This window comes from Camelus ferus, chromosome 6, assembly GCF_009834535.1.
Source record: "Camelus ferus isolate YT-003-E chromosome 6, BCGSAC_Cfer_1.0, whole genome shotgun sequence".
In the NCBI taxonomy this organism is placed as follows: Eukaryota; Metazoa; Chordata; class Mammalia; order Artiodactyla; family Camelidae; genus Camelus; species Camelus ferus.
In genome coordinates, this window is record NC_045701.1 from 41,203,583 (window position 1) to 41,219,850 (window position 16,268).

Genomic DNA, 16,268 nt, shown 5'->3' on the forward strand with positions numbered 1-16,268 from the left:
AATACTTCTGGCATCTCAATACTAAACAGCTGGAATATCATGCCACATAATTGCCTACATTCTTTCTTGAATAATTTGAAAAATAATACTAAATAATTGCAAAGTAATTGGGAAAAAAATACTAATACTATTCCACTTGGTAAACTGCCAAATAATTTTATATTTAGAATTAATTAGCTTGGGGAAAAAAAACCCAATTTTTTTCCACATTGTTATGTCAGCAAAATGGTGGACTAGGGAAGCTCCAAGCTCTTGTTTCTCCACAGCAACACTGGAAAGACATGATCTTAAATGTAGAAAACCTTGATTCCACAACAAAACATATCAGCCAATACACAAATTCATCAAAGTTGCAAAATACAAAATTAACACACAAAAATCAGCTGCATTTCTAATAATGAACAATTGAAAAAGGAATTTACAAAAATAATTCCATTTACAATTATATCAAAAAGAATAAAATACTTAGTGATAAATTTAACTAAGGAGAAGAAAGATATGTATACCAAAAAGTACAAAATATCACTAAAAGAAATGAAAGACTACATGAGTAAATGAAAAGATATCCTACGTTCATGGGCTGTAAGGCTTAATATATTAAAATGACAATATTACCCAAAGGGATCCAAAGGTTCAGTGCAATCTATCAAAATCCCAACAAAGATTTTGCAGAAATAGAAAAACCTATCCTAAAATTCATTTGGATTCTAGAGATCTTGAATAGGAAAAACAATCTTGAAAAAGAAAAACAAAGTTGTAGGACTCACATTACTTGAATTCAAAACTTACTACAAAGCTACAGTAATTAAACTAATTAATTAAAGCAAAAAGATAGATATTCAGATCAACGGAACAGAATAGAGAACCCAGAATATAGCCTTACATAGATGACCAATTGAGTTTTGACAAGAGTGCCAAGATCACTCAATGAAGAAATGTGTAGTCTTTTAAACAAAGTGGTGGTGGGACAAATGGACAGCCACATGCAAAAAAATAGAGCCAAACTTTTATCTCATACTGTACACAAAAATTAACTAAAATTAACTAAAAAATGGATCCAAAACCTAAATATAAAAGCTATAACTATAAAACTCTTAGAATAAAGTATATGGGAAAACATTCACAACATTAGATTTGGCAGTGATTTCTTGAACTGATACCAGAAGCATAAACAACAAAAGAAACATGGATAAACTGGACTCCATCAAAATTAAAACCTGTACATCAAAAGACATTATCAACCTGCAAAATGGGAGAAAATATTTGCCAGTCTTAACATCTGTATACTAACATCTAGAACATATAAAGAACTCCAACCATGCAACTAGAAAATTACAAACAAGTTAATTAAAAAATGGGTAAAAGACCTGAATAGACATTTCTCCAAAGAAGATACACAAATGGCCAGTGGCCAATAAGCACAAGAAAAGATGCACATAATTAGGCATTAGGGAAATGCAAGCCACAACGAAATAAAACTGTACCTATTAGGATAGCCAAAAAAATTTTTTTTAATGGAAATTAATAAGTGTTGACAAGGATGTGGAAAAATTGGAACTCCTGTGCATTGCATTGGTGGGAATGTCAAATAGTATAGTCACTGTGGAAAACAGTTTGACAGTTCCTCAGGAAGCTGAACATATAATTTTCATATTACCCAGCAATTCCACTCATAGGTCTATACCTAAAAGAACTGCAGATAGGGATTCAAATAAATACTGGCATGAAAATGTTCACTGCAGCATTATTCACAGTAGCTAAAAAGTAGAAACAACTCAGTGTCTATCAATAGATAAATGGATAAACAAAATATATTTATATATTATGGAATATTATTCAGCCATAAAAATAATGAAATTCTGACATGCTTTAATATCAATGAAGCTTGAAAACATTATATTAAGTGAAATAAGACAGACACAAAAGCACAAATACTGTATGATTCCAACTTACACGAAGTATCTGGAACTGGAAAACTCAAAGAGAAAGAAAGTAAGTTAGAGGCTACCAGGGGGTGTGTTGGGGTGGGTAATGAAGAGTTATTATTAAAGGATACAGAGTTTCTGTTTGGGAGGATAAAGTTCTGAGAGTTCCAGTTTTCAGCCTGGCATGTAAGGAGACTAGAAGCTGCCACTCTGTCCTAACAAGTAAAAAGCTAAACAAATTAAAAATCAACTACAGTACTTTTCATAGATCAGAGAAGAGAGGTAATAGGGAAAACTGCTGCCCCCAAATCGGATAGACAGGCAAATATGAAGTATAACAACTTAAAAGGAGCAGAAACTTCTGCAGGATCCAGTGCCATAGTAGGAAAACCTGAACCGTAATTCAGCGTGCACAAGTGTGAGAGAATGATGAAGCATCAGAACTAAAGTCAGATATGACAAGGACGTGGGAATTGTAACTATGAATAATATGCTAAGGGCACTAATGGAAAAAGCAGACAATATCTAAGAACAGATGGATAATTTAAGCAGAGAGATGGACATTCTCAGAAAGAATAAAAAAGAAATGCTAGAGATAAAAAGAAAATATTTTATTTATGGAAGAGGAGCAAAAATAAGAATTACACTGACTTTCTCTCAGAAATCATGCAAGCAAGAAGAGAGATGAGTAAAATATTTAAGGTGCTGAGAGAAAAACCACTCATCTAGAATTCTATACCGTGTGAAGCTATCCTTCAAAAGAGAATAAAGACATGTCAGACAAACAAAAATGAGGGAATTTGTTGCCAGTAGACCTGCCTTAATGAGAAATTCAGAGAGAAGGAAAATGATATAGGTTAGAAATTTAGATCTACATATAGAAAGGAAGAGTTTTAGAGAATCAATAACTGAAGGCAAAATCAAAACTTTTTTTTCTTAGGGGGAGGGTATAGCTCAGTGGTAAAGTCTGTGCCTAGCAGGTACAAGGTCCTGGGTTCAATCCCCAGTATCTCCATTAAAAATAAACATACAGAAACCTAAACCTAATTACCACCCCGACCCCGCAAAAAAAAAAACAACAAAAAAAATCACTTATTTTTCTTATTCTAACACTTAACAGTTTGTCCAAAATAATAAACAGCAATAATGTATTTGATTATATATGTTTATGTATATATGATTAGGTATGAATAAAATGAATGATGGTAACCATATAGGGAAGAATTAGGCATATTCTGTTATTATAAGGTACTTGCAGTGAACCACTGAAGTGCTATTTGAAATAGGACTTAGATTAGTTGTAAACATATAGCACAAACTCTAGGGCAGGGACTGAAAAAATGTAAGGACAACAATATAAATGATATGCTAAGAAAGGAGAGAAAATGGTATCATGTAAAGTGCTCAGTTATAACCACAAATCGTAGAAAAAATGTAAAATACAAAAATAGAAACAACAAGAGTAACAAATAGAAAACAGTAACAAATCCAGGAAATATTAATCTAACTATGTCAATGATCACTTTAAATGGCAATGGTCTAAATACACAGAGACTGTCCGAGTGGATTAAAAAACAAGCCTCAACTAAATGCTGTCTACAAGAAACCCATTTTAAATATAAGGACACATACAGATTAAAAGTAAAGGGATGGAGAAAAATATACCATGATACCACCAATAAAAGAAAGCAGGAGTAGTCATACTAATTTAAGATAGAGCAGACTTCAGAGCAAGCAAAGTTATCCTGGATATGGAGGGGTATAATCTAATGATAAAGAGATCAATAGTCCAAGAAGACATAACCAATCTTTAAGGTGTATGTGCCTAACAACAGAGTAGCAAAACATTTGAGGCAAAAACTGATAAAACTGCAAGGAAAAATAGAAGAATCCACTATTATAGTTGGAGACTTCAATACCCCTCTCGGAAAAGGAGAGATCCAACAGGCAGAAAACTGGTAAGGATGTAGCTGAACTCAACAGTTCCATCAATCAATTGGATATAACTGACATTTACAGACTATTCATCCAACAGCAGCAGATTACACATTCTTCCCAGACTCACACGGAACATTCACCATACAGACTACATTTGGGCCATAAAACACACCTTAACAAATTAAAAAAAAATAGAAATCACATGATGTCTGCTCTCAGACCACAATGGAATTAAATTCGAAATTAGTAACAGGAAGATAGCTGGAAAAGCCCAAAATTCTTGGAAATTAAACAATATACTTCTAAATAACGCATGGGTCAAAGAATTCTCAAGAGAAAATAAAAAGTATTTTGAACTACATGAAAATGAAAAACGAGTGCTTGTGATGGTTGTACAACACTGTAAATGTACTTTATGACAATGAACTGTATATTTAAAAATGGTTAAAATGTGGGAGTTTGAGATTTACAGATACTAAGTACTATATATAAACTAGATAAACAAGTTTCCACTGTATAGCCCAGAGAAGTATATTCAATATCTTGTAGTAACCTATAGTGAAAAACAGTATGAAAAGGAATTTATGTATTTGTACGTATAACTGAAACATTATGCTGTACACCAGAAAATGACACACTGTAAACTGACTATACTTCAATTAAAAAAAATGGTTTAAATGGTAAATTTTGTTATATATATTTTTATCACAATGAAAAAATTTCTAAACTTATAGATGAAACAAATATCTGTAAGTTTAATCTTAAATTTAAAGTTTAATCCATCAAAATTTTCTAGTAAGTTCAGTACTTAAAAATTTTACCATTTAAAGGTAAAATTTTAATTAAAACTCAACCATATAACAATTTTAAGTGGTATTATCATCTCCAAAATTAATTTTGTTATGACAATGGATTTTTAACCATTCATTTCAGATTCTCCTCAAATAATTAAGGACAAACTTTTGTGACTGTTGTGAAGGAAAGAAGAAATCTTACTTATTTGACATTTTTACAAAGGTTGCAGGAATAAAATTTCAATCATCTTATAATCATCAGGTTTAATATAGTGAAGTAAAAATAGCCTCATAATTTTCTTAAAAAAGAAAAGCATTTCAACAAAAAATGATGTATTTTGTTCTGCTCTTATGTTTGCAATCGAAGATACTATTAATTTTAGACTGCTCTGGGGCTTAAAAGTTGTAGCTATGGAGTCATGAAAATGAGGATCACTGCCAAGTTCTTAATGATTAAAATTATTTATCTTTTTGTACTAAACTCCTAATTGTCCCTAATTTGGGTATGGCTTATTTTCATACAGATTTAAAATGAAGTGATGGAAGAAAGTGCCTAATGGAAGTTTTAATGAAGCTTTACTCCAATCCAGCTCTTCACCATCTTCTTGTCAGTATTCATGTCTCATTCTGTACTTTCAAAAACTATATACCAATTCTATAGCAAACCTGTTACTGAATATACTTTCCTACATTTATTAGCTCCACCTTTGCTACTCATTCCAATCCTACAGCATCTATATATTAATCTTACTAACCATTACTCATTTAATAGGCAATTTCCAACAGTATTCTAAAATGTAAACAAAAGGAAGCAAGGATATTAAATCAATCTTACAAAATATTTGAGAGGAATTCTGAAGTTCCTTTTCTAAAGAGTGTAAGAAACACTATTTTCTTTTCATAGCTTATTAATGAAGTGTAAAGAGCTTTAATATCTGGCAACATGAGAACAGACTATCCAATAAAATGACTTATGATGTTATTGCGTTGGTTACATTCAGCAGTAGTTCTGAATAAACTGAGGAGAAGGAAGAAGAGGAGGAGACAATAAAGAAACATGGGACAAGGTTTTACTTTAAAAAAATTTTTCTCCCTAAAAAAACCAAACATGAATTGAACACACGCAACTTTACTTTGAGGTATGTCTGTGGTCGCTAGAATGATTTTTGAATGCTTGTGCCAGCTGTAGCAAAACAGTGGTGTAGGTTTTAAAAGATGTGGGCCATCAAAACCATTCCACTATATCTCTCATAAATTCTAAGGCAGTAAAATCTATTTTAATTAATTAAGGTTTATTTTATCTGCTATATTAGTTTTAGTTAAAATTTATGATAAAAGGTTACATTTTAAGTGCTTTGTAGTAATTTACATTTTAACTTATTCCCTCTCCCTCAATCCATATAAAAATTGTATCTATCCACGTGTGTAGAGACTTGAAATATAATTTCATCAATGAGAACATATATAGAAGTCTTTCAATTTTTCAAATGCCCATTTTCTTGAAGGCAAATTCATTGTTAAGACTATCACCTTCAATCGTACCATGAAGGAAAACAGACTTTACTATTTCTGAAGACACTACTGGGTGAAAGTAGAGTACTCAGAATAGTTCTTCATCAATTAATTAGATCACTTACATATTTCATATATTATTAGGATTTAAACTCTTCTTCTCAACACTTACTTTTTTAGTCAAAGAGTCATCAGAATCAGAAGGCATTCTTGTTGATACATGAAATATTACTTCAACAGTAGAGGTAGCAAAGTATGGTGTGGTCAATCCAGTGCTTTTATTTTTTTGTAGTCCTCCCATGAAACCGCAATGGTTTGTAAGATTTACCTAGAAACAATGAAAAGACATATAATATTAATTAACTAAACAAACTCAAAAACTCACTACTGAAAAAGACTCAAATTTCTCTCTTTGCAAAATCATGGGGAAGAAAGTCTTTCGCATGTTATCAACTAATGCTTGATCCAGTATTATTAGTTAGAGCTGTTCTATTAATATTGGTAGTTTTTCTTAAGTATTTGATCCTTAATTAGTAGAAATTAATTAGGAAAGAAATCAACCACTGTGCACTATGCATCATTTATTAGGCTACTAGGTGTTAAATTGTAAAGGCTGTCGGTGGAGTATCAAGGCCAGAAAATAAAAATCAAGTGGCCAAAATCAAGACTGGAACTGACCTGCAGAAAAAGTTAAAACAGTAATGTCACTCTGATATAATGACTAATTAGGTGTGTCACATATACTCATCAAAACCGGCTTTCTAATTATTAGTACCTATCATAGCCCAGAACAAAAATACAGAAATGCAAAACTTAATTATATTTCAAATGCATGAAAAAACCACAAGTTAATCTGTGCAAAGATTTTTAATTATCTTTTTTCCTGATTATAAACATAATACATGCTAATATCAGGTTGTTGCATTAGATGATATCCCCTGGACTTGTTTGATGCACAGAAGCCAGCAACTTGTGCTCACTGTAGAAAATTAAAGAAGTATTATAAAGAAAAAACAAAATTTAAACATTGCTTGTATCTCTCCATTTAGAGAAACGACTTATGCATATACTTGTAAAAAATAAACTATAAATATATGATAAAGTAGAGAATTACAAAAACAAATTTCTGCATTATGTGAAGTGAACATGTCTCAACTATCAAAGCCATTACTAATGGCTGAACATATGAATAACAAGTTAGTTTTTATGCCATTATTACAAGATTGCCTCAATCACTTATATTTTAAATTTCTTGACTCAGTAATACATTCATGTAATTAAAAGTTCAAAAGATACATCCGAATTTTTCCTTCCATGTCTCTCATCTCTAGCTACTCAGTTCTCCTTCAAAAAAGCAATTTAAGTATGCCTTCAAAAAAGCAATTTAAGTATGCTTTCAAAAATGTTCTTGATATACAATTAAATCTTCAGTGTATGTATGTATACAAACATGCACACACACAGCACAGATACACAATGCGCTGGACCTTGCTTTTTTGCATTTAAAATACCTTGAAAAATACTCCTTATTAGTAAGTAAAGAGCCTCCTAATTTTTGGATTTTCATGGCTTCACAGAAGTCCATTTTCTTGATGTACAGTAATTTAACTAGCGCCCTACTTGAAGGATATTTAGGCTTTCCCAATCTTTTGCTATTATAGTCAATGCTGTAGTGAACAGCAATGAACACATACGCTGCATTTGTGAAGGTAGATCTGCAGGACAAAGTCAAAAGTAGTACTGCAGGTCAAAGGGCACGTGTACTTCTCCTAATTTTGAAACCCACTACCAAACTGCACTCTACAGACAGTTTCAACAGGGCATGAGAGTGCCTATTTCCCACAGACCCTTTCAAATATATCATTAAACTTTATGCCCTTTGCTAATCTGATAGGTAAAAAAATGGTATCTTACTGGAGATTTTTTGTTCTGTTTTGTTTTAGTGAGAAAGTTATTTATCTTCAAGTCAGTTCTCTGATTATATAAAGGAGAGTTTCAGTTCATAGTGTTCCTTTACTGTAAACACTTCCGTAACACTCATAATAAAAAAATAAAATTTTTTATCCGGAATAATTGTAGATTTACATGAAGTTTTAAGAAATAATAAAAATAAATCCTACGTACCCTTTACCCAGATTCCCCCAATGTAAAGCTGTTTTACAACCAGGATATTGACACTGATATGACTAAGAGAGAGAATCACAAGGATCTCCCATGTGGCCCTGTTATATGAGGCACAGCCACTTCCCTCCTACCCTACCTCCTAAACCAGGCAATCACTAACCTGTTCTTCACTACTGAAACTGTCAGTTTAAGAATGTTACATAGGTGGAATTATATGGAATGTAACTTTTCCACGTGTTAGGAGATTTTCCCATTATCTTTCTGTTAATGATTTCAACTTTGATACTAGTGTAGTTAGAGAAAAGACTGTGTGATTTCAATGCTTTTAAACTTGCTGAAATTTGTTTTATGGCCCAATATATGGTCTATCTTGGTATTATTTCCATGGGCACTTAAAAAGGATATGTATTATGATATCATTGGGTAGGGTATTTTATAAGTGTCAATTAGATCCTGTTGGTTGATGGTGGTGTTGAATCCTTCTTTACACTTGCTGGTTTTCTTTCTGCTTCTTCTCTCAGTTGTTGAGTCAATTTTTGTACATAGTATGAGGTAAAAGTCCAAAGCCATTCTTTTGAATGCAGTTATCCAGTTATTCCAGCACCATTTGCTGAAAAGACTTTCTCCATGGGATGGTCTTGGAACCCACATTGAAAATCAGTTATGGGGTTTACTTCTAGAATCTCAAATCTATTTTATTGATCGATATGTCTATCCTTAGTGCAAGTAACACACTGTTCGATCAGAGGTATTTTGTACTAAGTTATGAAACCAGGAAGTGTGTGAGTTCTCCTAATTTATTCTTTTTCAAACGTCCCTTGCTTTTTACTAACACTGTTCTAGGTTTTTATTGTTTGCTTTTTTTAAAAAGGAAATCTATAATGTTTCTTAATACTTTCCAAAGCAATTTGACATACATAATCTCAAATGAACTTCATATTTTATCTGTTGGGTAAAAAAGTATACTACCTTTGACAAATAAGTAAACAGGCCAAGAGAGCTCAAGTAACTCAGTTTATGAAATAGCAGGTTAGATCAGCCATAAAAATATATATTGAATGCTAAAGGTTTATGTATTGGATTATACTGTGCAGGGACTGCGATTGAAAAAGAAAACCTAGTAAGATGAAGGAGCCTGCCTTCTAGGAGCTTACAGTCTTCTGCAGTGGTCTTCGACAATTTTGCTCATGCACTCTAAAAGAATATTGAGAAACTGTATATTAAATTGACAACTATAAAGAAAATCCTCATCTTAAGTTTAAGCTGTTGCAAAAGATATAATTTCCAGTACACTGTATATTTATGTACTTTAAATATATCTTCATCAAAATCTTAGAGCATAGATTTGGCTGATATAACATATATAAAATGTTTGTTATTAACTTAATGACAAATCAGCCACATCAAATCACTTTCTGTTATATGTCTGACTCTTCATTTTTCAATTTAAATAAACTTACTAATACAAATCACTATGACACATAGCTCACTTCTGAGTTATAATTCTAAGATAGACAGCTTTGGTTCAGGAACTTTGGTATGAGTTGGTTGCCAGCATGGCACAGAGTGCAGCACCTTTCAATATCTCATTCTTTGCTGTCAGAGACACTCTTTCTCTCAGGAACATGCCCTCTTGAATGAACTGTCTCTTTTTTCGGTGCCAAACCTTCTAGAGCCATGTAGGATGCAGGTGAGTGAGTGGTATGCCTTTCTTTTACAAAGATGAAGAACAGAAAAGAAGAGGCAAGAGACTGCAGAAGGGTTCTCAGGTATTAATTTTAGTAAAGCTGAGGATCTGGGAACTTATCTCCTCAAAACTGTCCATGCTGATGTGCTTTCCGCCCTCCCAACCCCCAGGAATCCCTGGGATAGCCTTAAGCATATTCTTATCGTTGTTTGAAGACCACTAGTCTAGTGGCCACAGCTGTGAGGAAAATCCAGATCTTCTAAGCCTATGTGTTTAGTACTCTGACAATATATCCTGTGATAAAATAGTTAAAAACTCATTAAGTCCCAAATGCTGCTGCCTTTGTAGATGAGAGACAAGGCAAAAACAAATAACAAACCCACTGTCAGGTTGTTGAGTTTCCTAAAATAACACTTCTAAAACAGGTCAGAAAGAAAAAGAGAAACCATTGCTTCCAAATAGAAATAAAATGATATTTGCTATAATTTAAAACAATACCTCCCAACCAAGACCAGCTACAAAATCTTCATATGCTTGACTTCCTCCTGTATTGGTGAGAATGGAATGTTTGTCTTCTTGTCCTTCAGCAACATAAAATACTGCAATCTTGTGTGTCTCTCGGCTATAAAACAAAAGATTTCACAATTCATTTAATCCTTAATTTATCCACTCATTCATCCAATAATTAAGTTCTTAACATGTGGTAATAAAAAAGATGAAAATGAATTAATTCTTAGTCTACAGAGGGAGATAACTACAAGTAAAAAATTATAAAAGTATAAAATTGCCTTTGGAACAGAAGAAATGCATGATTACTTCTGACTGAGAAACAGAAACTTAAAAGAGAAGGTAATATTAAGTTGGGTGAAGGTAAGTAAGATATACCAGATGAAGAAGTGACAGTATCAAGAAAGACACATAGGTATAAATGGACAAAGCATCTGAAAAGCTGCCTGTTGTGCAATGTGGTTGAACCTCAGAGTTAAAGGGATTGTGTTTTAGAAATAAAACTAAGTAGGAGTATAGAGATGAGTGAGAAATAATCCATTTCTTCAAATTATTTGTAAGAAATGTATACACAAATATTATAAACCTGCATGGAGTAACTGACAAGTTCTTAGACTTCTTAGTTCTCCCTAAAATTAAAAATGTTCACAAAAGCAAATTTCTTGTATGAAATCTGGCTTTCCAAGCTAACTAGGGCACAGTACATTTGGCCTAGGTTGATTTAATAAAGCACGGGCCCATAAGTTTTATGACAAGAACTCATGTTTTCACTGTCATATTACTTTCCCTACTATACTATGTAGGAATTAAGAAACAAACTACATGCAGCAACAAGAAGCAAATAAGAATTTAAGTTATTTTAAAAGTTTAGTCAGACAACCAGATTCTCCTACACATCTTGAGGAAGTTGTCTATCATGATTGTGGGCTTCAATATCAGCAACTTAAAATCAGGAGCAAAGATGTTTTAGCTGCTTTTCACTACTGGCAATATTTCCCTTTAGGTTGTGAACACTTAGGCAGAATTTTGGTGTATTCAACGTATCATTAGGATGATCTCATGTAAGCAGAAAAATGTAATTTAGTGCGTGTGTGGTGGTGGTGGGGACTTCCAGAATTATCAAGTATCTGGGTGAACTCTCTCCCAAGCAAAATAACAATGTAACTGGTGAAAATGATTTTTAAAAAATTACCTAAAGTCTCTGGATATTGTTCAAAGGGCATACAGTAAATGGGAGAAACAGTCATTAAAGAAAATCTACAAAATCTGATAAGAACAGAGCCTGACATTTGAGGCACCATCTACTCCCTTACCTCATCCCTTCACCTCCACATTACAGAAGCTTTACTCTGAGATTCTACCCAGGCCAAAACAGGGGTTCCCTCTCCCTTCCAGTTCCCAGTCTGAGAATATGGTTTCACCTTGGGAGAAGCAGGCTGTGTTTCTCATCCTTCCTACTCCCATCTCCCCAATGGTTGCAGAAGCTCTCTTCCAAGCAGGTGTGGCTGACAGAACCAGGTCTCTCTTATCTCATCCAGCTCTCTCTCTTACAGAGCTCTAGGTGCAAAATATTGGTGTGTCCCAATCTTCCCCACTGTAGTTTACCAGTAGGATGGAGGTTTCACACCAGGAGGGCAAGCTAAAAGACAGGAATTGTCAATCCCTTCCCAAGTGCACACTAGTATAGTTAGAGCGTTAATCCAGGAAAAGTTTTGGTCCTGACCCCAGCTCAGGTATAGTGGCAGCAGGGTTCTGCCCTGGGTGAAAAGCAGGTCATAAATGTAAAGAATTCAGTAGCAGCTCTGCCTGAGGGGAACAAAACTCCAAGAACTCCAGGCTTAAGGGTGTTGTCAAAAACAAAGGAGATCTTGGTGGAAAGCAATTAAGAGAAGTCAGCAGCTACAAGACCAGCGAAACAGCAGAGCAGTCAGGTTTCAGTGGAGAGAACCAGGAGCGACAACCAAGATGAGCCCTCCTGGGAACACAGTCAATTCAAGGGCTCAGAAAGCCTGTGCACACGCACTATGTTGCAACCACACAGGGGCAATTAGAGTAAGATGTAGGACAGACACGAAAGCATTCTCCAAGTCACACAGTCCTATCAACACAAGGTGAAGGCTCACTGGTGGTGAACAATACTTTACTTGAGCTCAGGGTCAATCCTAGGAAGCCAAGACTTAAAAACAGCACCCAGTCATGCCTGGTAGTCTGGAAGTCAGTGCATGCCTAAGGCTGTACCTTCTCTGGAGCAATCAGAGTGAACCTCCAACCTACTAGTCTCTGGATGCACATGGGGCCAAAAACAAACACTATGAATGGGACAGCAGCCTGCACGCCACACACACACCCACAGTTAATAATGGGCATTTCCACATGGCTGCTGGGCAGGACCAGTGGGACAGGGCTCAATATTGGAAGAAAAGCCGTAGTATTTAGCGGGGGAATTTGCCACCTATAGCCTGTCCAGTCCATGCATGGGTGGGCCACAGTGGTCTTATAGACATGAAGGCTTTGCACCTCTTTCAAGGGAAAAAAGAGAGTCCATATGCCATTCTGGAGTATAGAAGTTTTTTAGAGTAGTGAAAATACTTTGTATGACATTATAACACCACCAATGTACTTTTGATTCAAAGACATATAAATAAAGTTGAAAGTAAATGGGAAAAGGTGCCATACAAATTAGCTATGCTAATATCAGACCTTAAAATTAAAATGTTATAAAAGATATATTTCCTAATGTTAAAAGGTCCCTCTAATAGGAAGATATGAAAATTAAAAACATATATGTACCCAACAACAGAGATTCAAAATACATGAAGCAAAAAGAGACAGAAATGAAGGCAGAAATAGACATTTCTATAATCATAGCTGGAGACTTCAATACCTCACTTTCAATAATAGACAGAACTAAGAGAACATCAACAAGGAAATAGAAGACTTAAACAACAGTATAAACCAACTACACCTAACAGATACCTACAGAACACTCCACCCAATAGTAGTAGAAAACACATTCTGCTCTAGCATACATGGAACATTTTTCAGGATAAACCATATGGTAAGCCACAGAACAAGCCTCAGTAAATTTGGAAATAACTGAAATCATGCAAAGTATATTTTTTAACCATATGTAATAAAATTTGAAATCAATAAAAAAAATTACAGATATGTGGATATAAAACATTGTACTGCTAAATAACCAATGGGTTAAAGACTAAATCTCAAGGGAAACTAGAAAAAAATGTTGAATGAAAGTGAAGATACAAATACAACAAAACTGATGGCATGCAGGTAAAGCAGTAATCATTGGTAAGTTAATGGATGTAAATGCCTTGTATGAAAAAAAAGGGAAAAAAATCTCACATCAAAAACTAAAACTTCTACCTAACAGAAAAAGAAGAGCAACTAAACTGAAAGCAAGCAGGAGGAAAACAGAGACAAGTGAAAGTAAATGAAATAGAAAAGAAAAACAACACAAAATAAAAATTTTGAGGTATTAATCAAAACTGACAAACTATAGCTAGACTGAGCAAGAAAAAAAGACTCAAATTACTAAAATCAGGAATGAAAAAAGAAACATCACTACGTACCTTACAGAAACAAAAAGGATTATAAGGGAATACTAGCAACAACTGGACACCAACAAATTTGATACATTAAACAAATTCCTAAAAAGATGCAAATTATTAGAACCAACTCAAGGGTAAAAAGGATATCAGAATAGATCAATAATAACTAAAGAGATCAAATTAGTAATTTGATTGAAAAGGAAGAAGTAAATTACTTCCACTTGCAGATGACATGATCTTGTCTATAGAATATCCTTAGAAATCTACTAAAAAGCTATTAGAACTAATAAATGAGTTCAGAAAGGATTCAGGATACATTATCAACATACAGAAATCAATTGTATTATTATAAACTAACAATGAACAATATGAAAACAAAATTAAGAAAGCAATTCCTTTTATAATAGCATCAAAAATAATAAAAATACTTAGCTATATATTTAACAAAAGTATAAAACTTATACTGTGAAATCTACAAAACATTGTTGGTAAAAATTCAAGATCTAAAAAAAAAAGTCTACATTCATGGACTAAAAGACTTAAGATAATAACAGTCCCTAAATTGATCTACAAATTTAATGCAATCCCTATTAAAATCCCAATTTTAAAACCTGCTACAAAACTACAGCAATCAATGCACTGTGGTACTACCGTAAGATGACACATCTAGATCTATATAGAACAGAATCTTGGGTCCTGAAATAAACCTTTATATTTGTCATCAATTGCTTTTTGCACTGGTACCAAGATAATTCAATGGGGAAAAATAATCTTTTCAACATACAGTGCTGGAGCAACTGGATATCTACAATGCAAAAGAATGAAGTTGGATTCTTTGTACCATGTACAAAATTTAAATCAAAATGCACCACAGATCTAAATATAAGGCCTAAAACTATAAAAGTCTTATTACAAAGTTTACTAAACTGTAAAATGTCCATGTAAAAAACTACACAAATGTTCATGTTCACAGCAGCAGTATTCTTAACAGCCAAAAAATGAAACTAATTCAGATGTCCGTCAACTGATGAATTGATAAACAAAATGCAGAATATTCACACAATGGAACATTACTCAGGAATAAAGAGAAATGAAGTGCTGACACATGCTATAATATAGATAAACTTTGAAAACATTATGCTAAGAGGCCTGCCACAAAAGACCACATATTGTTTGATTCCTTTTATATGAAATATGCAGAATTGGCAAACCTATAGAGACAGAAAGTAGACGAGTGTAGTCTAGAGCTGGGGAGTAGAGCATGATGTCTAGGGGTAATGGAGAGTGACGGGTAATGGAGAGTGACTGGTAATGAGTATGAGATTTCTTTTTGAAGGACTAAGATCTTTTAAAATTAAAATTGTTGAGATAGCTGTCTGTGAATATTCTAAAAACACGTACACTTCAAATGAATGAATTTTATGGTATGTGAATTACATCTCAATAAAGCTGTTAAGAATTTAACTTGGAAGCATGATCTACCATATGTAAATTCTCATCTTGACAGAAAAGGGACTTCTCAGTGTTCTCAATTTCCGAGATAAAAGGCTATCAATTAGAACTCAAAAATCATAATCTATGAAATTGAGAAGAGTTGCATAGGAACAGAGTATGTTCAGCTAATATATAAATCTAAAAGAGAAATACATGTGCCAAATAGGAAAAAGTAGAAAATAACTCTTTAAAATACAAAAGTAAAAGAGAAACCACCTTTATAATTATCTGTCCTCCTAATAATTTGTAAAAGCAGAGTTTAGCTGCCCTTTTATGTCAAATTTTAATTTGTCACCATTCTTTCTTACTATTCCACTGCTTCTGCTAAAATGTCTGGTATATTGATTGCCATTCGATTAATATGTACAATAGTGAATGAGGCAAAAAAAATTAGAAAAAAGCTAAAATTAGTGAATTTGCAACCACAAGTATAGATATAAGAATATTTACAGTACTGGCAAAGTACTATAAGCTTACTGAAAAATTCCAGGTGAAATGTGCTAAGTTATAAGCACTTCCGATTCGTTGTTTACACATTGCAATAGAAGTAATAATACAAAATCGTTTTGAGATTTGAAATTTAAAAACCTGGTGATTCACCCAGGAGGAAAGGAATCAGTAAATCTACTCAAAGAAAATGGATCTATAAATATCTATCTGGAGAGATATGACTATAAAGAAAGAAACTTTTCATTTTTTTTCCTCCCTAGTCCTCCAG

General features: G+C 33.4%; 1 protein-coding gene across 8 annotated transcripts in view; it reads right to left on the reverse strand.

Moving 5' to 3' along the window:
* RALGAPA1 (Ral GTPase activating protein catalytic subunit alpha 1) overlaps positions 1 to 16,268 on the reverse strand; it is a 204,608-nt gene that overhangs the window by 39,623 nt on the left and 148,717 nt on the right. For all 8 annotated transcript variants that reach the window (XM_032481878.1, XM_032481880.1, XM_032481881.1 and 5 more), the window contains 2 exons: positions 10,479 to 10,602; positions 6,342 to 6,497 (listed from right to left, as the gene is read on the reverse strand). In XM_032481878.1, coding sequence (XP_032337769.1) covers positions 6,342 to 6,497; positions 10,479 to 10,602 — 280 coding nt within the window. The remainder of the gene's footprint in view (positions 1 to 6,341; positions 6,498 to 10,478; positions 10,603 to 16,268) is intronic.